Consider the following 24,609-nt stretch of genomic DNA (forward strand, 5'->3'; position numbering starts at 1 on the left):
GGAATAGAATCCTGTAGCACAATCCACTATAGTTCTGTGTATGTAATTTTAAAAAAATTAGCTAAATTATTCCTTACAGTAGAGCTGAAAAGGAAATGTCACTCAAAGATTCAAAGACTTTGTAGGCCATTCCCATGCTCATTGTTCAGATCACATATCTACTGTATCTATATTTGCAAAAGAGGAACAAAGTTTCTAGGGTTAACTAGCATGAATCCAAGCAATATTGCCTTTTTAAAAAGTAGCCAAACAAAACAAATTGTTTCTATAGCAGTAATTTCCATTTTTGATTCTATAGTTATGAAAATGTCCATAATCATGTAGGTAAGATTATGGCTGTCTGAATTCATGTTAATCTAGTATTTTCCCTTTTTGTAGATTTCATGAATACAGCTATTTTACAAATGTTTTTAAAGGACTGCTTTAAAATCAAAAGTGGTACTGTAGAGTCAAAAGCTTAAATACAAACTCTGTCATATTAGACGTTGTGTGACCTTGGGCCAAGTTATCTATCTTGGGTCTCCTGGCGGGCTCAGTGGGTAGAGCATGTGACTCTTGATCTCGGGGTCATAAACTCAAGCCCCACCTTGGGTGTGGAGCTTACTTTAAAAAAAAAAAAAAAAAAAAGGTTATCTAACTTGTTTTCTAATCAGTACCAAGAGTCTTAAAAGCCCCCTCAGGTTAATCGTGAGAATTAAATGAAATATGTCACAGCCCATACCACACAGGAGATACCCAATAAAACTTGCTTTTCCTCTTCTATCGAACAAAAAAAGCACACTGCAAAACTAAAATGCTGCGTCAGAACATTAATGAACAAGTTTCTGAGTTTTTTCTCAACCTCAAAGTGCAACCCCTTTTGGACCTAAAGAAAAATGAATCAAATGTAAAAAGAAAGAACAAAAATGTGCACATCTCGCGAGTGGCGCTTGGGAACTCGAAAGTCTCTGCTTAGCCTACAGGCTGGAACCCAGGGCCACTACGCTCCCCCAGCTGCGGGGGTTTCCCTAGAGAAGGAGGCACCGCTTCCCCATCTGTTGTGCGGCTGCGCAGTAGAGGCAAATGTCCCTTCACAGCCGCCGTAAGCCGCGAGGCCCAGGAGCGTGTTATTATTGGCTGGGTGTGTTTGGCGCCAAAGCGGAGGCGGAGGCGAGTATCTGCGGCTGTGGGACTGCGAACCATAGTACCTTAGAGAGGGGGCCGTGAACCCAGCGACCGTTTGGCGTGAGAGCGGTCGGTTTAGGAAGCTGCAGGGCCGGGGCGCGTCCGACATGTTCTGCGAAAAGGCCATGGAGCTGGTCCGCGAGCTGCACCGCGCGCCAGAAGGGCAGCTGCCAGCCTTCAATGTAAGGGAGGACGGAGTTTCACGGGCCGGGTCGTGCTGAAGGGGCGGGGTCTCGGAAGCGCTGGGGGCGGCCTTGGGGCGGGCCTGGGGCTCGAGGGAGGACTGTAAGAGGATCTGGCTCCCAGAGATTCTAACCTGCATATCCCCTGAGGGTGTGCTTTCTCAGCTCGAGTCGGGAACAAAAATTTTGGAACACGGAAAGACAAAATATAGCAGGAAAAAGAGTGCATTCATGTTTATGTCCCCCAGCGATTTGGTGAATTTCCTCATGAGTGTATGTCCTTCAGTGTTTTTTCATGTATGGCTTTATTTCTTGTTCCTGTGTTTGATCAAGCATTTCTTGGTTTCCTGATAACAATCTAGCATTTGTTGAGCACTCTGGCAGAAGCTAGTCCTGTAGAGCCAGACTGGGATTCTGACTCCATCATGTGACTGTGGGGCAGTTACTCATGCTGTCTGTGCTGCCAGTTTCATCTACAAAAACGGGAAAGTTGGTAATAATAGTAGTCAACTGTTCCCGTAGTGAGGGCTCTGCAAGTTGGTATATGTCAAGTTCTCTGAACAATGCCTGACACACAGCAGTGAAGTCAGTGTTTGCTATTTATTTTCTGTCTACCGCTGCTGCTGCTACTATAACAATCATTCTTATTTTTGTTACTACCGACAACAGGGTGATAAGCACGTGGCCTACGTTAATCATGTTCTCTAAGAACTCTGAGATTTAAACCATTTTTTCCAGCCATATACACAGACGCTTAGGGGCATTTTTTTGCCCATAGCTAATAAGAAGTAAAGCTAGGATTTAAACCCTGACAGTCTGGCTCAAGACCTGCACTCTAAATTTTATACTTGACTGCTTCCCTTCTCATAGAGCAGCCACTGTTTGGAGCCAGGGCATGTTCTGCTGGGAGAGGGGCACAAAAAGGAGTAACAGAATGCAGTGTGATGACACCAGAGAGGAGCATAAGGAGCAATCAATGTTGGTGTGGTCTGGGGTAGAGGAGCAGGCATTTGAGCCACACATGGAAGGATGAGGGGACCACTCTGAGAAGGAAGATAGGCATGGCAGCCAAAGGATACAGCAGTGCAGAGACACATGGTCACATAGGTAGGGGTGACTGACAGGGTGTGTGCAGAGGCTAGGAAGGTGGGTTCTAGGCCTAAGAGTTCAGTGGTCATGCACAAGGCATTTGGAAACTGGTAAAGGATTTTAGACAGGAGAGTGATACGGCAGTTTTTTATGTTTTGAAGATAATGACGGCAGCACTATGGGGGAATGAGTTGGAGACAAGAAAGAACAGAGTCAATGAGATGGTTATGGGTGGTTATAATAGACCAGGTGAGAGCTGTGTATGATCCAGACTGTGTTTGGTTGCTGGGCCTGGAAATCAGTGTCTGAGTTTCAGAGACAAGGCAAACAGGACTTGCAACTGTTAGGATGGGGGTGGGTAATGAATGAGAGGGAGTCTCAGGGAAATTCTCTCTCAGGGACTGTATCAGATTTCAGGAGGAAGAGTGTTTGGGAAAAGGCGAGTTTTGTTTTGAACATTAAAGAGCACGTGGTTGGACAGTTGGGTCATTTTGCAGATGAGACTGAGCCAAGAGAAATTATAGATCAAGTTAAGGGATTTGTCTGAACTTGGAGCATATTGAATGCAGAGCCTCACCTTGAACACAGATTTCCTAGATTTCAGTTTGTTGTTCTTTCAGGACTGTTTAAACTCATTTAAAAAGTTAGGAGACAATGGTGGGAGGTTCAGCAGAGATGCTGGAATGCCAAGGGGTTCAGACTCTTAAATATGACTGCAGTTGGACAACCAGGCATTTTGAAGGTCATCTACCGTAAGAGGAAACAAACCCAAAGAGGCAGAGACTTGTCCAACAGGAGCTAGCCAACCAAACCCTTAGTCCAGCTCTCTGTTTCACTCAAATTTTAAGTTAAGTGTTGCTTGACCACTTTTGGAGGGCCCAGGGGTGGAACTTAGAAGTTGTAAGATCCTTCCTTTTTCTTATTTTTTTTTATTTATTTTTGAGAGAGAGAGAGAGAGAGAGAAAGAAAAGAGAAAGAAAGAAAGAAAGAAAGAAAGAAAGAAAGAAAGAAAGAAAGAAAGAAAGAAAGAAAGAAAGAAAAATATGAGCAGGGGAGGGGCAGTGAGAGAGGGAGACAGAGGCTCCAAAGCAGGCTCTGTGCTGACAGCAGAGAACCTGATTTGGGGCTCAAACTCACGAACTGTGAGATCATGACCTGAGCTGAAGTTGGATGCTTAACCGACTGAGCCACCCAGGCATCCCAGATCCCTCCTTTTTCTAGGTCTTAGTTTGGCAGAGCACCTTTTGCAGTTTTTGTTCCATGTGCACCTTCCACTGACAAACTCACCTGCTAGCCAGGTGACTCAGCAGCCTGGAAGCTGGTCAATCTTTGATACAGCCAAGCAGGGACAGTCCAATCCACCTGAGTGATTTGCAGACCATAGACCCATGACCCCACTCGACCCTTCAAGAATCATTCCTTCCAGGAAGATGATAGTCACTCAGTTTAGAGCAAGGACTCTTCCTTGTTCATTCTCTCTCAGTGTTAGGTACTGTGTTCAGCAAATTGAAATGATTGTCCACTTTCTATATGCAGAACGGGTAATAATTTAAGTGAGTTTTTAGGCAAATTATCTTGGACTTCCAGCCTGAGGTGGGAACACAAAATAGTGCAGTTTTCACTATAAGATTAAAAAATCTAAATCTGAAAGCACGTGTGTATTTTCACAAAATTATTTCACACTTGTCTTTTGTACACCTGCAGATCTATTGATTATACAGGAGTTTTCAGGTATTCCTGAAAATATTATTTGCTGATAAAAGGAATATTCTGTAAATATTTCTATATTATTTATATTAAATATTTTTATAAATAAAAAGTTATTTAGGGACGCCTGGGTGGCTCGGTGGGTTAAGCATCCAATTTCAGCTCAGGTCACGATCTCACAGTTTGTGGGTTCGAGCCCCACGTCGGGCTCTGTGCTGACAGCTCAGAGCCTGCAGCCTGCTTCAGATTGTTTCCCTCTCTCTCTGCACTTCCCCCACTCATGCTCTGCCTCTCTCCTTAAAAAATAAACATCAAATAAAAAATTTTTTAAAAAAGTTATTTACATACTTTTATCATACCTTATTGCTTTGTAGGACTGTTGTTTTTTTTGTCGTTAGTTTTATCAAAGTGTAATTTGTATACAACAAAGTACACATTTAGCACATTTTTTAGTTTTACTAGTATATATATCCATGTAACCAGTGCTACAGTCAAAATTTCTGTCATCCTCAGGGTTCCCTTTTCCCTTTTGTAGCTACCTACCACCTACTACCTGTAGCTTTTGTAGCAGCTTTAGTCAACCACTGGTTTTTTTGGTCTGGATTCACTGTCATTCCTTTTGATGGCCAAATAACATTCCATTGAGTGAATATACCATATTTGGCATATCATCAGTTAATGGATATTCGGGTGTTTCCATTTTGTAGCTGCCATAAATAATGGTGCTCTGGGGGCACCTGGGTGGCTCAGTCAGTTAAGCATCTGACTCTTAATTTTGACTCAGGTCATGATCTCACAGTTGTGAGATCAAGCTCTGTGTCAGGCTCCGTGCTGAGCGTGGAGACTGCTTAAGATTCTCTCTCTCTTTCTCTTTCTCTCTCTCTCTCTCTCTCTCTCTCTCTCCCTCTGCCCCTTCCCTGCTTGTGCATGTGCATGCTCTCTCAAAAAAAAAAAAAAAAAAAAAAAGTGCTGTTCTGAACATTTATGTACAAGGTTTTGAATGAACATATGTTTTCAGAAAGTTCTCTTGAATACTTGTCGGATAATATGATAATTATATGTTAAATGTTTTGAGGAGGGTGTCTGGGTGACTCAGTTAAGCATCTGACTTCTGCTCAGGTCATGATCTCACAGTTCATGAGTTCAAGCCCAGCATCAGGTGAGCTCGAGCCCTGCTTTGGGTGAACATGAGCCCCTCACTGGGTGAGCCCCACGTCTCTCTCTGTCTTTGACCCTTGGAGGATTCTCTGTCTCTCTCCCTCTTTCTGTCCCTTGCTCTTGCACCCTGTCTCTCACAAAAAAATAAATAACTTTTTGAGGAACAATCATATTGTTTTCCATAGGGCTCTACCACTTTACATTCCTATCTGCAGTGCTTGAGGGTTCCAATTTCTCCTCATCCTCACTGACACTTGTTAGAGCCAATCCTAGAGGTATGAAGGATTACTGCTTTTTGATAAGATTTAGTATAAATCAAAGATAAACATAGGGTAGATGAAATATTGCTATAGACTTAGTAGAGGAGTTAATGGATGTGTATTAATGCCATTTTATATGTTCTAGGAGGATGGACTCAGGCAAGTTCTGGAAGAGATGAAAGCTTTGTATGAACAAAACCAGTCTGATGTGTAAGTTTTGATGAGATTGATATTTTATTTTATTTTTTAATTAGGTTTTTGTTTTTTATTATTTTTTAATGGTTTCAGGAGTAGAATTTAGTGGTTTATCACTTACATATAAAACCCAGTGGTCATCCCAACAAGTGCCCTCCTTAATGCCCTTCAACCATTTAGCCCATCCCCCCACCCAGCACCCCTTCAGCAACCCTCAGTTTGTTCTCTGTATTTAAGAGTCTCTTATGGTTTGCCTCCCTCTCTCTTTTTATCTTAGTTTTCCTTCCCTTCCTGTATTTTCATCTGTTTTGTTTCTTAAATTGCACATTTGAGTGAAATCATATGATTTTTATCTTTCTCTGACTGACTTTTCTCACTTAGCATAATACACTCCAGTTCCATCCACAATGTTGCAAGTGGCAAGACTTCATTCCTTTTGATTGCTGAGAAATATTCCATTGTGTATATATACACCATGTCTTCTTTATACATTCATCAGTCAGTTGACATTTGGGTTCTTTCCATAATTTGGCTATTGTAGATAGTGCTGCTATAAACCTTGTTGATGTTCCCTTTTAAGTACAATTGTGCAATTGTGGGGTTGTAGGGTAGTTCTATTTTTAATTTTTTTAAGGAACCTCCCTGCTATTGTCCAGAATGGCTGTACCTGTTTGCATTCCCACCAGCAGTGCAAAAGTGTTCCTATTTCTCTGCATCCTCACCAGCATCTGTTGTTTCCTGATTGTTCATTTTAGCCATTCTGACAGGTGTGAGGTGGCACCTCATTGTGGTTTTGATTTTCATTTCCCTGATGATGAATGATGTTGAGCATCTTTTCAGGTGTCTGTTTGCCATCTGGATGTCTTCTTTGGAAAAGTGTCTATTTGTGTCTTCTGCCCATTTCTTCACTGGGTTATTTGTTTTTTGGGTGTTGAATTTGATATGTTCTTTATTTTTTTAATTAAAAAAAAAATTTTTTTTTACGTTTATTCATTTTGAGAGAGACAGAGTGAGCAAGGGAGGGGCAGAGAGAGAGGGAGAGAGAGAATCCCAAGCAGGCTCCTCACTGTCAGCTTGGAGCCCGATGCAGGGCTCGACTCACAAAACATAAGATCATGACCTGAGCTGAAACTGAGAGTCAGATGCTTCACTGACTGAGCCACCCAGGCGCCCCTAGTTTGATATGTTCTTTATACATTTTGGGTACTAACCGTTTATCTGATATGTCATTTGCAAATATCTTCTCCCATTCTGTCAGTTACCTTTTAGTTTTGTTAATTATTTACTTTGCTGTGCAGAAGATTTTCATCTTGATGAGGTCCCGATAGGTCATTTTTGCTTTTGTTTCCCTTGTCTCCAGAGACATGTCTAGTAAGAAGTTCCTGCTCCCAAGGTCAAAGAGATTGTTGCCTGTTTTTTCCTCTAGGATTTTGATGGTTTCCTATCTTACATTTAGATCTTTCATCATTTTGAGTTTGTTTTTGTGTATGATGTAAGAAAGTGGTCCAGTTCATTTGTGTGCATGTCACTGTCCAGTTTTCCCAACACCATTTGCTGAAGAGACTGTCTTTTTTCCACTGGATAGTCTTTCCTGCTTTGTTGAAGATTAGTTAGCCATACATTTGTGGGTCCATCTCTGGGTTCTCTATTCTATTCCATTGATCCGAGTGTCTGTTTTTGTGCCAGTGCCATGCTGTCTTGATGATTACAGCTTTGTAATACAGCTTGAAGTCCGGAATTGTGAAACGTCCAGCTTTGGTTTTCTTTTTCAACATTACTTTGGCTATTTGAGGTCTTTTCTGGTTCCATATAAATTTTAGGATTGTTTGTTCTAGCTCTGTGAAGAATGCTGGTGTTGTTTTGATAGGGATTGCATTGAATATGCAAATTGCTTTGGGTAGTATTGACATTTTATCAATATTTGTTCTTCCAAACCATGAGCATGGAATTTTTTTTCCATTTCTTTATGTCTTCTTCAGTTTCTTTCATAAGCTGTCTATAATGTTCAGTGTACAGATCTTTTACCTCTTTGGTTAGGTTTATTCCTAGGTATTTTATGGTTTTGGGGGCAATTGTAAATGAGATTGATTCCTCGATTTCTCTTTCTGCTGTTTCATTATTGGTGTATAGAAATGCAACTGATTTTCGTACGTTAATTTTATATCCTAAGACTTTGCTGAATTCATGTATCAGTTCTAGCAGTTTTTTGGTGGAGTCTTTCAGGTTTTCCACGTACAGTATCATGTCATCTGTGAAGACTGAAAGTTTGACTTCTTTGTGTTGTCTGATTGCTGAGGCTAGGCCTTCCAGCACTTTGTTGAACAACAGTGGTGAGAGTGTACATCCCTGTCATGTTCCTGACCTTAGGAGAAAAGCTCTGTTTTTCCCTGTTGAGGATGATGTTAGCTGTGGGTCTTTTGCATATGGCCGTTATGAACTTGATGCATGATCCCTTTGTCCCTACAGAGGGTTTTGTGAGGGTTTTTATCGAGGAACGATGCTGTATTTTGTGAAATGCTTTTTCTGTACCTATTGAGAGAATCATGTGGTTCTTATCCTTTCTTTTATTAATGTACTGTACCACGTTGATTATTTTGGGGATCTTGAACCAGTCCTGCAGCCCAGGAATAAACCCCACTTGATCGTGGTGAATAATTATTTTAATGTATTGTTGGATTCAGTTTGCTAGTATCTTGTTGAGAATTTTTGCATCCATGTTCATCAGGGAAATTGGTCAGTAGTTCTCCTTTTTAATTGAGTCTTTGTCTGGTTTTGGAATCAGTGTAATGCTGGCTTCATAGAATGAATTTGGAAGTTTTCCTTCCATTTCTATTTTTTGGAACAGTTTCAAGAGAATAGGTGTTAACTCTTCATTAAATGTTTGGTAGAATTCCCCTGGAAAGCCATCCGGCCCTGGACTCTTGTTTGTTGGATTCAGTTTCTTTACTGGTTATGGGTCTGTTCAAATTTTCTATTTCTTCCTGTTTTCAGTTTTGGTAGTTTATATGTTTCTAGGAATTTACCCGTTTTTTCCAGATTGCCCAATTCGTTGGCATATAATTGTTCATAATATTCTCTTATTAATGATTGTATTTCTGCAGTGTTGGTTGTCATCTCTCCTCTTTCATTCATGATTTACTTGAATCCTTTTTCTTTTTAATAAATCTAGCTATGGGTTTATCAATTTTGTTAATTCTTTCAAAGAACCAGCTGCTGGTTTCATTGATCTGTTCTACTGGCTTTTTTATTTTGATATCATTGATTTCTGCTCTAATCTTTATTATTTCTCTTCTGCTAGTTTTGGGTTTTATTTGTTGTTCTTTTTCCATCTCCTTTAGGTGTGAGGTTAGGTTGTGTATGAGACATTTTTTTCCTTCTTTAGGAAGGTCTGGATTGCTACATACTTCCCTCTTAGTTTATTATATACTTCCCTCTTGTTTTGTTTTTATTTTTGTTTTTTTTCCCATTTTTTTATGGTAAAATACAAATAACATAAATTTGTCATCTTAATCGTTTTAGTGCATAGTTCAGTAGTATTAAATATGTGCATAATGTTACACAGCTATCTGCACCATCCATCCTCATAACCCTTCATCCTGTAATACTGAAACTCTGTGCCCATTAATTAATCTGGTTTTTAAATGTGATACTTGGCTAATATCTAAGGAGATGTACATTTTATAGGGTAAAACCAAAGTTTTTCCCTCTCTGTGTGAAGAACACTGCAGTATAGGACATGCATGTAGTTGAAGATCAATAAATATTTGTGGGATGAGTGAAGAAGGACCATTTTGACTCCGTTTTAGCTCACTTTATTCCAAGGATTTGGAAGAGTAGTTCCTTTTAAAATAAAAACATGATAAAAGACCATAATCTTCAACCATGATGTTAGGTTTGTCTCTTATACTAGCATGATAAAGGAATTCCAAAAGATGAGTTAACACTATGTCTTTTGAAAACAATTGAGATTAATCAGTATGCAAAAATGCAAAATACCAAATGGTTAAATGAAATGCTGATAGCGTGATCTTAAGTAAATTAGTTAGCTTTTGGCTTTTTTATCTTTTAACATAATAAAAGCTCTGATGTGGAGGCAGGTACTATTTGGTTACATTAACTGCTGATTATATAAATGGGCAAAAACAAACATGGAAGTCCTTTGTCAGTTGGCTTTGAAAATTTTACTTAGCTAAAATATACATATTCATTCTTTTCTTCTTTTTCTTTTTTAATGTTCTTTTCTTTAAATGTTCTTCCCAGGAATGAAGTGAAATCAGGTGGACAAAGTGATTTGATACCAACCATCAAATTTCGACACTGTTCCTTGTTAAGAAATCGACGCTGTACTGTAGCATACCTGTAAGCTTCTCAGTTTTTGCTTGGAGTGGCAGGAAACAATGGAGGATTTTGCACGTGGTTTCCTAATTAACCATTTTGAATGGATAACAGAAATTCTTACATTTGTTTTTCCTGGGCAAGCATTCTAAATACTTATCTTTTTTCCATTATTTTTTTAATCATGAAAAATGCAGTTTTCATAAAACTAGAATATTATGAAGAATATTATGAACCTCCCCCCCCCTCCAGGGAGCCATCATCTAAGTTTAACAATTTTTAACATTTTGCCATATTTGCTTCATCTTGTTTTATTTGTCTGTGCTAAATTAATCTAGAACATCATGGCCTTTTACTACTGAATATTTTTTTTTTAAATGTTTTTTAAAAATTTTTTTTTTAATGTTTATTTATTTTTGAGAGTGAGAGACAAAGTGTGAGAGGGAGAGGGACAGAGAGAGAGGGGGAGACATAGAATCTGAAACAGGCTCCAGGCTCTGAACTGTCAGCACAGAGCCCGACGCGGGGCTCGAACCCATGGACCGTGAGATCATGACCTGAGCCGAAGTCGTACGCTTAACCGACTGAGCCACCCAGGCGCCCCTACTGAATATTTTAGTATACATCTCTAAGAAATACGTCCTTTTTGGATCTTTTTTCACATGACCACTGTACCGTTCTCAAACATTGAGAAATGAAGAAGCCTTCACCACACCTGTCCTGTCCATATTTGTGTATCCCTGTTGTCCCAAAGGTGTCTTCTTATAGTTATGTGGTCTCATACCTTCTTCTTGTCCTAGGTATGATCGACTGCTTCGGATCAGAGCACTCAGGTGGGAGTATGGCAGCGTCTTGCCAAATGCTTTACGGTTTCACATGTCTGCTGAAGAAGTAAGTTAGCACTGTTGTTCATGTTTCTGATCTGGAAAATGCTGGTTCTGGCATTGTCCTGTGAAAGTATTTACAGTATTTCTCTTTGTGTTTAACATCTGTTTTTCAGCAATTTTTGGCTTGTATTTATTTGGTATATACTGTGATAAGAATTTAGAAGTAATTCTAAATGCTATGTGGAAACCTCTGTTATTGACAAAGTAAAGGGTCCCATTATGTTACTTATTAGTGATGCATCAGTAGGATTAAAAACTGGCATTATTATTTAGATGAGTGTGTATGTGTGCATGTGCGCATGCCCTTTCCTAGTCAACATGAATACTCTTCGTTTGTCCAGTCACTAAGATACAGAGCTAGCCCAGTATTTAAGGACACAGGACTAGAGTCAAGTAAACCTAGGTTCAGAGATTGTCCTTGTCATTATCTAATCTTGGGCAAATTACTTGAGTTCTCTCTATGCCTGAATTCCCTCATTTACAAAATGAGGATGGTAGTACTTACCTGTAGCAGGTTTGCAGTAGCTTCTGACACTAACTATGTAGAGTTAGACTGAACTTGACAGGCTAAGACTGCCCTCTGCAGACACCTGCCACAGGTTTTGGGTGTTCCCAGGGCCACCCTCCCTTGTGACTAAATGGCTATAAACTCAGGGGTTCCTGCTATCTTCTTTGGTTTGAGACTTTGAATCTCTTAATGTCAGTCCAACTTCCAGAGAGGAGAGGGGAGTTAGAGATGGCGCTCAGTCACATGGATAGTGATTGAAGCAATGGTGCGTGTGTGATGAAACCCCAGTAAAAATTCTGGACACCAAAGCTTGTGTGAGCCTCCCTGGTCGATAGTGCTTTGTGTGTACTGTTACACATCATTGTGCCAAGAGTATGATGTGTCATGATTCTATAGGGAGAGGACCCTAGAGCTTCATGTTTGCTTACTGTCAGGGAATAAGAATGTCCTGTTCTCTTCAAGGTCCTAGCCAGACTAAGAGTCGAATTTAACACAGGAGAAAAATCAAATTTAACTTCATACATACTGGGAATCCACACAGACATGGAAATTCCAAAGATAGTGAGGCAAAATGAGGTATACATGTTTTGTTTTTGTTTTTTCTTAAAGTAAGGTCTATACCCAGCGTGGGTCTTGAACTCAAGACTCGGATCAATAGACACATGCTCTACTGGCTGAGCCAACCAGGCACCCTAAGAGTTAGGGGTTTAGGACTTCAAAGGGAAAGAATGTAAGTAATCCTTAGGAAGAATGAAAAAGAGCAGATATTTGGTAAACAGATCTTTGTTGGGCCCACAGAAACAATGAAACAAAGAGAGGACTTGCATCAAACTGTCCTTGCTAGGTTCTTCCTTGTCTACCATACCTTGTTCATAGCATAATATAGTTGTCTATGGGGGCGCCTGGGTGGCGCAGTCGGTTAAGCGTCCGACTTCAGCCAGGTCACGATCTCGCGGTCCGTGAGTTCGAGCCCCGCGTCGGGCTCGGGGCTGATGGCTCCGAGCCTGGAGCCTGTTTCCGATTCTGTGTCTCCCTCTCTCTCTGCCCCTCCCCCATTCATGCTCTGTCTCTCTCTGTCCCAAAAATAAATAAACGTTGAAAAAAAAAAAAAAAAAAAAAATTAAAGAATATAGTTGTCTATGGTGGTAGCTCTCTTCCTAGAGCAGGTCCTCTATCTAAATTTTTTTAAAGCAGTTGTAGGGGAGGTAAAGAGCTTTTCCTGAATATACTGGTTTATTTATTTATTTTTTTGAAAAAAAATTTTAATGTTTATTTTTGAGAGAGAGACGTAGCATGAACAGGGGAGGGGCAAAGAGAAAGGGAAACCAAATCTGAAACAGGCTCCAGGCTCTGAGCTGTCAGTACAGAGCTCGACACCGGGCTCGAACTCACGAACTGTGAGATCATGACCTGAGCTGAAGTCTGGACGCTTAACCTACTGAGCCACCCAGGCACCCCTGATGAATCTACTTTTGAACTCAAAATAGTCTTCATGCCAAAGTGGCCCATTTTGGGGTGACCTGCCCTTGACCCCTCTAGTACCCTCCCAGACCTCACTCTGTGTGTCTTCCTTTGGGTGGTTCTGATAATTATCCCTCTCGCTATGGTAAAATTGTGATTGTAAGTGTAGTGCTTTCTAGAGCTTTGTGAGTCATTCAGGTGCATTATTGAACCTGAGGTTGCACGCATGTGTACACACATACATACACACACACTTTCTAATGAGGGTTGTTTTTCTGTGTAGTTTCTTAAGAGCTATGTTGTTTTACCCTTCACAAGGACATCTGCAGTAGTGGCATTGGTTTTTGTATATAATGTTAAAAGTCAGCTTGCATTTTGGATATGGATATTGAGATGATCCAGCACCATTTAATTGGAAAGGAGGACCTCCTTTCCCCATTGCTCTGTGCATGGTACCACTTTTTTTCATAAATTGAGTATCAGTATATCTGGGGATTTAGGATAGGAGACTTTCCCTTGTGTTCTTTTAATTTATTTGTCCTTATGCCAGTTCTGTATTGTACCTTTATAAGTCTTCAGCAAGCATACCCATCTTGTTCTTCTTTTTCAATTGTCTCAACTGTTTTGGGCCCTTTGAATTTCCATGTAAATTTTAGACTCAATTTGTCAGGTTCTATTTTTTTTTTTTTCAACATTTTTTTATTTATTTTTGGGACAGAGAGAGACAGAGCATGAACGGGGGAGGGGCAGAGAGAGAGAGGGAGACACAGAATCTGAAACAGGCTCCAGGCTCTGAGCCATCAGCCCAGAGCCCGACGCGGGGCTCGAACTCACGGACCGCGAGATCGTGACCTGGCTGAAGTCGGACGCTTAACCGACTGCGCCACCCAGGCGCCCCGGTTCTATTTTTTTTTTAAATGAGATTTTGATTGAGATTGAATTGAATACATAGATGAGTTGATATTATAATACTGAATTGTGAATGTGGTAATCCCTCCATATATTTAGATCTGTAATATGTTTCAACAATGAAGAAAATTAACAGATTTACTAAGGCAAAATTTACATGCATAAAATTTACTCTTTTAAAGTATACAATTCAGTGTTTTTTGGTATATTCAGAGTTGTGCATCTACTACCAACATCTTATTCCAAGACATTTTCATCACCCCCAAAAGAAACTGTGTATCCATTATCAGTTATTTCATGTTTTCTCCTCTCTTCCCAGCTCCTGGAGATTACTAATCTACTTTCTCTCTTTATAGATTTGCCTACTATGGGTTTTTCATATAGGTGGAATTATGTAATACGTGGCCTTTTGTGCCTTTCAGTTAGCATGTTTTTAAGATTATCTATGTTACTGACATTATCAGAACTCTATTCTGATGTGTGGCTAAATAATATTCCATTGTACAGATATACATACCTTATCCACTCATCAGTGATAAATACTTGGGTGTTTTTCTCAGCAGGGTTTTATGGTTTTCAGAAAAACCATCAATACAATTTGGAGAGATCATAATTCTGAAATGGTATATTTTTCATGGTTCTGCTTCTGGTCTGTGTTTAAGTATGCTGGCATATAAATTCTGTGAGAATGGAGATTTTTGTTCCCTTGGTAAATGATCCATCCTAAATACCCAGAACAGGGCCTGGTTCACAGCAAGCAATACTTGTAGTTTAAATGAATGAATGGTCAGTAATGATCCATGTGGGGAAATGTGCTATTTATAAAAGGATGAGTATACAGTTTTTACAAGTTTCTTTCTTCTAATTTTGTCAAATGATCATCTCTGTGTTTGCAGATGGAGTGGTTCAATCATTATAAAAAGTCCCTTGCTACTTATATGAGGTCACTGGGAGGAGATGGAGGTTTGGACATCACACAAGATATGAAACCTCCGAAAAGCCTATATATAGAAGTAAGAATACCTTTTAAAATGGGTTTTTCTTTAATGAATAAATTGTGCTTTTATCTAAAATGAGGGGTATGTATGAATATTTATTAACTTAACTTGAAACAGAAAGGAAACATACATCCAAACCAAAAATGTTACCTGTAGGGGGATGGCGGGAATAGGATAGAATAGTGGAAATTGTCTTTTCTTTTCTTTTCTTTTTTTGAAAAATTTCTGAACATACATGTTTTCACAGTGTTAACTTTGGAAACATGTATATATTTTACATATTAAAAAATTAAAGTAGAAAACCAACCTACAGATTTTGAAAGCAGAACAAAACAAATGAACCTGTGTTTCAAGTTGGTAGATTAGTCAAAGAGGAATTATTTTAGTTTTTTTTTTTTTTTTAAGCTTATTTATTTATTTTGAGAGAGAGTCTTAAGCAGGCTCCATGTTGCCAGCACAGAACCCGATGCAGGGCTCTATCTCATGAACCATGAGATCATGACCTGAGCCAGAATCAAGAGTCAAACGCTTAACCAATTGACTCAGTCACCCAGGCACCCACCCCCCCAATGGATGTGTTCTGAGGATGAAAAGAATTACAGGGGTGCCTGGGTGGCTCAGTCAGTTAAGCTTTGGACTTTGGCTCAGGTCATGATCTCACAGTACACAAGTTTGAGCTCCGCATTGGGTTCTGTACTGATAGCACAGAGCCTGCTTCTGATTCTCTGTCTCCCTCTCTCTCTGCCCCTTTGCTGCATGGCACATGTGAGTGCATGTGCATTTTCTCTCTCAAAAATAAATAACTTAAAAAAAGATGAACATTTAAAAAAAATTTTTTTTTAACATTATTTAAAAAATGGGGGTGCCTGGGTGGCTCAGCCGGTTAAGTGTCCAACTTCAGCTCAGGTCATGATCTCGTGGTTCGTGGGTTCGAGCCCCACATCAGGCTCTGTGCTGACAGCTCGGAGCCTGGAATCTGCTTTGAATCCTGTGTCTCCTTCTCTCTCTGCCCCTCCCCTGCTCGTTCTTTCTCTCTCTCTCTCAAAAATAAAAATTTTTAAATTTTTTTTAAAAAAATGAAAAGAATTGCAAAGAAATTTTAAACTGTTTTTAGTATAGTAATCATATTATTAGTAATGTCATTACTGTTCTTTTGAAACATTTTATATGTTGACAAATCAAGCAAAAAAGTAATGTCACCAGTAGCCAAGATTTTCTTTTTCCTTTTTTCTTTTCTTATTTTATTTTATTTTATTTTATTTTATTTTATTTTATTTTATTTTATTTTATGTTTAATGTAATTTATTGTCAAGTTAACTAACATACAGTGTACGTAGTATGCTCTTGGTTTTGGGGGTAGATTCCCATTATTCATCACTTACAAACAACACCCAGTGCTCGTCCCAACTCATGGCCTCCTCAATGCCCATCACCCATTTTCCCCTCTCCCCCACCCCCTCCATCAAATCTCAGTTTGTTCTCTGTATTTAAGAATCTCTTATGGTTTGCCTCCCTCTCTAAAACTATTTTTCCCCCTTCCCTACTCCCATAGTCTTCTGTTAAGTTTCTCAAGTTCCACATATGAGTGAAAACATATGGTATCCGTCTTTCTCTGACTGACTTATTTCACTTAGCATAGTACCCTCTAGTTCCATTCACATTGTTGCAGATGGCAGGATTTCATTCTTTCTCATTGTCAAGTAGTAGTCCATTATATATATAAACCACATCTTCTTTATCCATTCATCAATTGATGGATATTTGGGCTCTTTCCATAATTTGACTATTGTTGAAAGCACTGCTGTAAACATTGGGGTACATGTGCCCCTATGGATCAGCACTCCTGTATCCTTTGGATAAATTCCTAGTAGTGCTATTGCTGGGTCCTAGTGTAGTTCTATTTTAAATTTTTTGAGGAACCTCCAGACTTTTCCAGAGTGGCTGCACCAGTTTGCATTCCCACCAACAGTGCAAGAGGGTTCCCATTTCTCCATATCCTCACCAGCATCTGTTGTTTCCTGAGTTGTTAATTTTAGCCACTCTGACCGGTGTGAGGTGGTATCTCTGTGGTTTTGATTTGTATTTCCCTGATAATGGGTGATGTTGAGCATCTTTTCATGTGTCTGTTAGCCATCTGGATATCTTCTTTGGAAAAGTGTCTATTCATGTCTTCTGCCCATTTCTTCACTGGATCATTTGTTTTTCACGTGTTGAGTTTGGTTAAGTTGTTTATAGATTTTGGATAATAACCCTTTATCCAATATGTCATTTGCAAATACCTTCTCCCATTCCGTTGATTGTCTTTTAGTTTTGTTGATTGTTTCCTTTGCAGTTCAGATACTTTTTATCTTGATGTGATCCCAGTAGTTCATTTTTGCTTTATTACTCTTGACTTCGGTGACGTGTCAAGCAAGAAATTGCTGCAGCTGAGGTCAAAGAGAAGATTTTCAAAATAAGAAAAAATAGATTCAAATATTAAAATGAAAAAATTAAGTGAAAATTTTGTATTCCCAAACTGCAGTTCAAAATATCAGCATGGACTCATAGGGAATTATCTCTCTTTTTAAAAAAATGTTTCTTAGTTCACTGGAAAGACCTAAGGACAACAACCAACCCAGTGCCGTGAACATCCAAATTCTGGAGTCCAAATGCCATTTTCCACTAAAGGAAACCAGATTTAATGGTGGTGGGGGCAAAGGGGAGGAAGGTGGGAAAGGCTGACTCCAGGGTCTTAAGTAAAAACACAAGCTGCATATGGAATTCCTTGTCTTTGTAGAAAGCAGAGTGTATCAAGGACTGCAAGGGGAATGCTAAAACCATGGGAGCTGATTTGAAGGATCTCTTATTGGACAAAGAAGGAATAATCTGAGCCTCAAAATGATTAACTTCAGTGAATTGCATCACATCAGTTATGTGAGAAGCATGAATGCATAATGGTATCAAATAACAATAACAACAGTTAAAAAAAAATAAAATCTTTTTGGTTCCCCTTAGAGAATATGAGGGGTGCAAGTCATTTTGAAAAGTGGTAAATAGGGGCATCTGGGTGGCTCAGTTGGTTAAGCATCTGACTTTGGCTAAAGTCATGATCTCCCTGTTTGTGGGTTTGAGCCCCACATCGGGCTCTATGCTGACAACTCGGAGCCTGGAGCCTGCTTCAGATTCTGTGTCTCCCTCTCTCTCTGCCCCTCGTCCTCTGTTTCTTTCTTTCAAAAATAAGTAAATATTAAAAAAGAAAAAAAGAAAAGTGCTAAATAAAAGAATGGGATCAACCATCTCTATCAGCCTTTACTGTACCCTGAGTTCTGTTTCAAGGTAGCCAAATAGCCAAATTGTTTACAAGGGAAATTCTTTTCTTCCTTTTCTTTCTTTCTTTTTTCTTTTCCTTTTCTTTTCTTTTTCTTTCTTCCTTCCTTGCTTGCTTTTTCTTTCTTTCCTTTCCTTCCTTTCCTTCCTTTCTTTCCTTTCTTTCTTTGTTTATTTTTTAAGTAATCTCTACACCCGGAGTGCCTGGGTGGCTCAGTTGGTTAAGTGTCCAACTTCAGCTCAGATCATGATCTCATGGTTTGTGAGTTCGAGCCCCGCGTTGGTCTCTGTGCTTACAGCTCAGAGCCTGGAGCCTGCTTCAGATTCTGTGTTTCCCTCTCTCTCTGCCCCTCCCCTGCTCATGCTATCTCTCTCTCAAAAATAAACATTTATAAATTGAAAAAATTAAAAAAAATAATCTCTGCACCTAACATGGAGCTCAAACTTACAACCCCAAGATCAAGAGTTGCATGCTCTACTGACTGAATCAGCCAGGTGCCCTGGGGAATTTCTTCTTCATGGAAGAATTCTAGCTAATAAATGCAGCAGAAATAAAAGAACTACATTAATGCCATTTTGTAGCCTTAACGTGTGGAGGCAAATAGCTTCTAAAACTGGTAGGTGAAAGTTAGTAGAGATGATAATGATGAATATGGATGAGTACAGGTAATGCCTACACCTGCTGATCAATCCTAACATCCAGAAAGGAACAACCAGATGTTTTGTGCTTCATGAGGTCTTAGAAGAAGAGCTTAATAACATCATTTGCCAGAAAATCAAACCTGATCTGATCCAGCCTCTAGACCTAACTTCCAGTTTAGAGGAAATTCAGGGATAGAGGAACATGTTAAGTGACCCCACAAAGATCCACAACAAAATCTAGCTTTTGGGAAACTACTAAACAAACTACCCAGTTACTTTAACAAATAAATTGCCAAGGGGAGGAAGGAAAAGGGGAATAACTATAGATTAAAAGATGTGGAGACTTGTTAGAAACATGTAATGTGTAGCTTTTGTTGGATTCTGATTTGAACATGGCAGCTTTAAAAAAATTCATGAGACAAATGGGGAAATTTGGGTACTAACTGGATAGTTCATGATATGAAAATTACTAATGGGCACCTAGGTGGATCAGTTGGTTAACCACCTGACTCTTTGATCTCGGCTGAGGTCATGATCTCACTCTTTGTGGGGTGGATCCTGCTTAGAATTCTCTCTCTCCCTCTCTCTCTGCCCCTCCCCCACTTGCATGCATGCACATGTGTGTCTGAGCTTTTCATTCTCTCAAAATAAATAAACATTTTTTAAAAAAATTATTAAGATGTGATAACAGTATTGAGATTATGCTTTTTAAAAAGAATCTTATACCTGAAACTAATATAACACTGTATGTTAACTAACTGGAATTAAAATTAAAAAGTGAAAAATTTTTCAGTGAAAACAAAAGCTAATTCTTTGTGAACAAGATAAAATTAATAAACCTCTAACAAATTATAAATACACAAATAAAAAGAATCTTATTTTGTAGAAATAGATACTAAAATATTTATAGATGAAATGGTATCCAGGATTTGCTTCAAAATAATCCAGAAGTAGGTGAGGGAATAAGTTTGGCCACATCTTGATAATTGTTGATGCCAGTTGATGGAGTTCCATTGTATTAGTATTTTTACTTTTGAATATGTTCGAGATTTTCCATAATAAAAGTCTAAAGAAGCAAAAAGGTGGTAGTGGTGGTAGGGATTTTTCTTAAATAGTATTTCTTGAACTAAGTAAAATACCTTTGGGAGTCATGGTAAGATTCCAGAGGAATCAGGGCATGAAATTATCCTGGAAAAGTAGAAGACTGGAACTTGCTGCTGGGGTTGGCTTCATTCATAGCAATGTGAGAACTCAGGAGCACAAACTCCAGTCCTGAGTGCTCATGGGAGAGGAAAACTGGTCCTGGTGTCCTGTTGCAACACTGAGAATTGGAGTCAGTTGGTGATCTTGGCAGTTGCACACATGGTTTTCAAAAGGCTGCTTTACCCTCCCACCTTCTGACCAAGAGTCTCTCCTGATACTTAGGATGTGATTCTGCATCTGTTCTTTCATGGTGTACTTCTACCTATTCCTGGGAAAGAATCTGCATATTGAAGGAGATTGAAAGAATCTCTTTAAAACATTTTGGAGACTTACCTATGTCCTATTCTCAGATATTGTTATATTTTTGGAAGAACCTATAAGAGGCAAGTTGGAGTCAATCTAAAACATTTTCTTTTCTTTGTAGATACGTACTTTGATTTTTCAGGATTTGCAGAGGGAACACAATACATGATGTTGTCTTCTCTCTGCAGCTCCCTGGGTTTTCTTGGTGGCAGCACAGACATACACATACATTTGGAGATCTGCCATTCTTCTTCCTCCCCATCCAAACAGGACATTTGGCATCTCTAGAGGACCACAGTAAGGAATGCTAGGCCCATGTACACAGAGAAGAAACAAACACAAAGTGACTTTATGGTTACTACATATTAAAAATAATTTCGATAAAACATCAGTTTTTCTTTTCAGGTGCGATGTCTAAAAGACTATGGAGAATTTGAAGTTGATGATGGTACTTCAGTCCTATTAAAAAAAAATAGCCAGGTACTTCTCATCTTGAGATACTTTAAATCTTATAAGAGTGTTCAATGATGGAAATGTTAGAATCAGTAGCAAAATAAATGTTACCTTGTGATGATCATTTGTATCATAAGCATTATGCTTAGTATAAGGTACCCTGTTTTGGCCGTTTTCTGAATATAAAGACTTGAAGCAAATGTTGCATATTACGAAGAAAAAGTTAATTTATTAGATTATCGCATGTATAACACTAAGCATGTTCCTGGGAAATTATCACAACGGGCCTTATTCTGGGTAAGCGGGCTTGTTCAAATTAAGGGCCTGTTAAATTGTTGGATTTAGTTACTTTCTTTGAATTTATTAAAAAGGTGGTAAGCACTCACTTTCATCTTGTACATCACCCTTTAAATCCTAGTTCTTTAACAAGCAAAGAGTATACGGATCAAAAATTTCTAAGTATTTAACATATAAACCTAATAGTTTAATAGAGAAAGACTGAAATTGTGAATCTCAATATATTGTTTTCTTAGAAATCATCAAGTTCACATTAGATGAATTTTCACTTCATATGCATTCACATTAGCTAGATTTATTTTTATCCTGTCTTAATTGTTTGTAGTCACATTAGTGTAGGACAAAAAATGACCTAATAAAAACCACTCTTTCTTTCCTTCCCATTTTGTTTTCAGCCAATTAGTATCTAAAGCCCTTAAGTCATTGATGTCTTGTTTATGCCCTGGAGCAAAGTAATGCTGAGGTTATGTGGTTCCCTTAGGGTGAATTATTTTACTAGTACTCTTGGATCTTTTATTTCCTAAAAAATAAAAAAAAATTTTTAATGTTTAATTATTTTTGAGAGAGAGAGACAGAGCCAGAGCATGAGCAGGGGAGGGGCAGAGAGAGGGAGACACAGAATCCAAAGCAGGCTCCAGGCTCTGAGCTGTCAGCACAGAGCCTGATGCGCGGCTCGAACTCATGATTTGTGAGATCATGACCTGAGCCGAAGTTGGACGTTCAACCGACTGAGCCACCCAGGCGCCCCAAAGTTTTAACATTTTAAAGACACATTTTCAGAGGACCCTAAAATCTTTGGTTGGTAAGGCAAAAATTTCCTTCCCAAGTATCCTCTTCGAAGTAGGATAATAATGAATAGAAAGCAGATGCTAAAGAAATGCTCTCATAAAAATCTGTCCTTCTGTAGGACCCAGCAGGAAGCTCTGATTCACAAGAGCAAAGCTATCCTCATAAAGCAAGACAGGAGAAAACTGCATCTCCAGCACCGTCTTGTGTTTGAATTTCTTTCTCAAGCTCTGTGGCTGATCTCCCCACCTAGTGTGCTGAGACGGTGATTTTTCACTTTAGTGCCCAGGTGGACCTGGGGCAGTTGGAAACCAGCTGAATCCCTCTTCCTGCTCCCCACTAAACAATTGTCACTCTCTGTGTGGACCATGCAGAAGCCTTTCCCTTGAGATGCTTTTGACTTGTCTCTCAGTATTGCCCTACCCTCAGGTGTAAAAATGGAAAACAGTTTTATATGTTTTTTTACCTACTATGTATTTATCTAGTATAATTGATATTAAAGGGATTTTTAAAATGTCTGACCACATCTAAAACCAGTTTTCTACAGTTTTCTGTAGAACCTGGTGTAGATCATTTATTAATAGGGGAAACATTGTTTTGCCATACTTTTTTTTTTTTTTTTGACAGATAGTGCACTCAGGGGAAAGGGGGAGAGGGAGAATGAGAGAGAATATTAAACAGGCTCCACACTCAGCACAGAGCCCAACTCTGGGCTAGATCTCACCACCCTGGGATCATGACCTGAGTCGGAATCAAGTCAGACACTCAACTGACTGAGCCATTCAGGCGCCCCAGCATACATTTCTTTATACTTGTGCATATGGCAAGCATTTTCTGTTTGTTCAGAAATCAGAACCTCCTCCCCCTTTTAAGTAGGCATTAGAATAACTTAAGCGAACAACTCAATTTTTCTCCCCTTTTACATTTTATGTTCTCAAGGCATTTTAAAACCTCATTTAACAGTTTAGACAGCAGTGTGTCTTCAGCCCATGAGTCTTCCTGGCTGGTCAGGAGGGATTTGTTTAGTCACAGGCCTCATAATGAATGGGCCTGTGAACTGGTGAGGTGCACAGGGCCACTGAGCTACATTGTGCATCCTGGAATAATTTTGACAGTTTCTCCTGCTGCAGTTACTTTTTTATTTCTTTATTTTGAGAGAGAGGGCACACATACATGCTTGTGAGCAGTGGAGGGGCAGAGAGAGGATCCCAAGCAGGCTCATGCTGTCAGTTCAGAGTGGGGCTTGATCCCGTAAACTGTGAGATCATGACCTGAGCTGAAATCCAGAGTCAGACACCAAGGTGCCCTTGCAGTTATTTTCTAAGAGTATTTGCTCATACTTTTCTGACATAGCATTTGTAGTTTTTACCCAAGTATGCCTGTCTTTTCTTTGAGGTTTCTTTGGTCACCTGCCAAAGCTTTGGAGCTTGGAAAGTTTTCCTGCCTTGCTTCTTGCACCTCCTCAGCCCAGACTTCAGTAAACATTTCATTTTAAGTCTCTGTGCTTTGAGGGAGTTAGACAGGAAGGCTCCTTTCTGCCTCAGAAGGAGAGTGGTTTCTTAGGAGGACACAGAGGGCAAGCATTAGCTGGATACCAGTGTCACAAGCAGTGTGTGAACAGCACCCATGTTGTAGGTTACAGATACTTTTAATCCTTGTACAATATAGGAGGAAAGTTGCCATTGTTGTTACTAGAAGAATAAATGTTCCGACTCAATACTAGAGAAAGCTTAATGGGGAAGATGCTCCTTTCCCTGGTCTTATTAACGTACTGCTGTCACATTTGTAATCCACTGCCACAGAATCTCACCCCTGGATTTTCTGTGCATAAATCCCAAAATGCAGACACTAAGCAAAATTCATACTGGAATGCAGAATTCTTCAGTTAAATTGAACTTAAGCAAACTATGAATTTGTTTATAAAAATCAGAATTCAGTGTGGTTCTAAGTGGCATCAATTTTCAGTTGATTAAAGTAGCAAATATACTTGTTTAGCTTTTAACTACTTAGCTGTTTGAAAAATATGTAATCAAATTGCTGCTTTTTAATGATGCAAAATGTAATTTGAAATTCTTTTCCAATCGTTTCTTTTCTCTCCTCTCCCCCGCCCCCACACCCCGATTCCTCTCAGCACTTCTTACCTAGGTGGAAGTGTGAGCAGCTGGTCAGACAGGGCATTCTGGAGCATGTGCTGTCCTGACGTTGGGCTGAGGTGCTGCCAGGCTTTTCCCCATGGTGTGAGGAAGAGCCAAGCCATGGAAAGTTCTACATGTCCTTCTCCACCTTCCCCTGTTTGGTTTTAAAAGTTACATTCTTGAAGATAAACAGGAATATCTGGCTGAGGAGTATCCTTTTGTATAGGATTCTTCTTCCTCTTTGTAATAAGCTGTATCTATAATCCTAACATTCCTGTAGTTATTAAAGTGTGTTTTTTAACAATTTTTTAATGAAAGTAATGAAATGTAATGCAAAAGTAATGAAAGTATTTGAATTTCTTAGTTTTTCCCCCAATAGTAATGATTATTTTCATTAATCTCTGAATGTTGCCCACATCTCTGAATGTTGCCAACATCTCTGATGTTGCCCACAGTATAGTATACTAAGTCATAAAACATAAAGTACAAATCCAGGGAAGGTAGTAATACCTTTCCTAAGTTACAAAACTTTGGCAAATTAATATAGTATTCTCTTAAATACAATAAAATCCTTTTTTGTTGTTGTTGGAGTCATGTATTACTCTAGTGATAATTTTTACTCCAAAAATGT

The 24,609-nt window shown here is 39.2% G+C and overlaps 1 protein-coding gene across 4 annotated transcripts in view; it reads left to right on the forward strand.

Annotated features, from left to right (window-relative positions):
• The window catches only part of GINS1 (GINS complex subunit 1), a 28,604-nt gene extending 4,282 nt beyond the window's left edge, over positions 1-24,322 (forward strand). Inside the window, exons 1-7 of one of the 4 annotated variants that reach the window (XM_045443698.1) lie at positions 1,055-1,346; positions 5,706-5,770; positions 10,016-10,114; positions 10,891-10,981; positions 14,752-14,868; positions 20,713-20,787; positions 21,965-22,441. In XM_045443698.1, the coding sequence (XP_045299654.1) occupies positions 1,272-1,346; positions 5,706-5,770; positions 10,016-10,114; positions 10,891-10,981; positions 14,752-14,868; positions 20,713-20,787; positions 21,965-22,057 (615 nt within the window). In that variant the 5' untranslated portion in view covers positions 1,055-1,271 and the 3' untranslated portion in view covers positions 22,058-22,441. Of the gene's footprint in view, positions 1-1,054; positions 1,347-5,705; positions 5,771-10,015; positions 10,115-10,890; positions 10,982-14,751; positions 14,869-17,629; positions 17,791-20,712; positions 20,788-21,964; positions 22,445-23,974 lie in introns of those variants that run through there. The other 3 variants (XM_045443699.1, XM_045443701.1, XM_045443700.1) reach the window with 3 other exon arrangements.
• Positions 24,323-24,609: the final 287 nt, after the last annotated feature.

Source organism: Leopardus geoffroyi, chromosome A3 (assembly GCF_018350155.1).
Source record: "Leopardus geoffroyi isolate Oge1 chromosome A3, O.geoffroyi_Oge1_pat1.0, whole genome shotgun sequence".
In the NCBI taxonomy this organism is placed as follows: Eukaryota; Metazoa; Chordata; class Mammalia; order Carnivora; family Felidae; genus Leopardus; species Leopardus geoffroyi.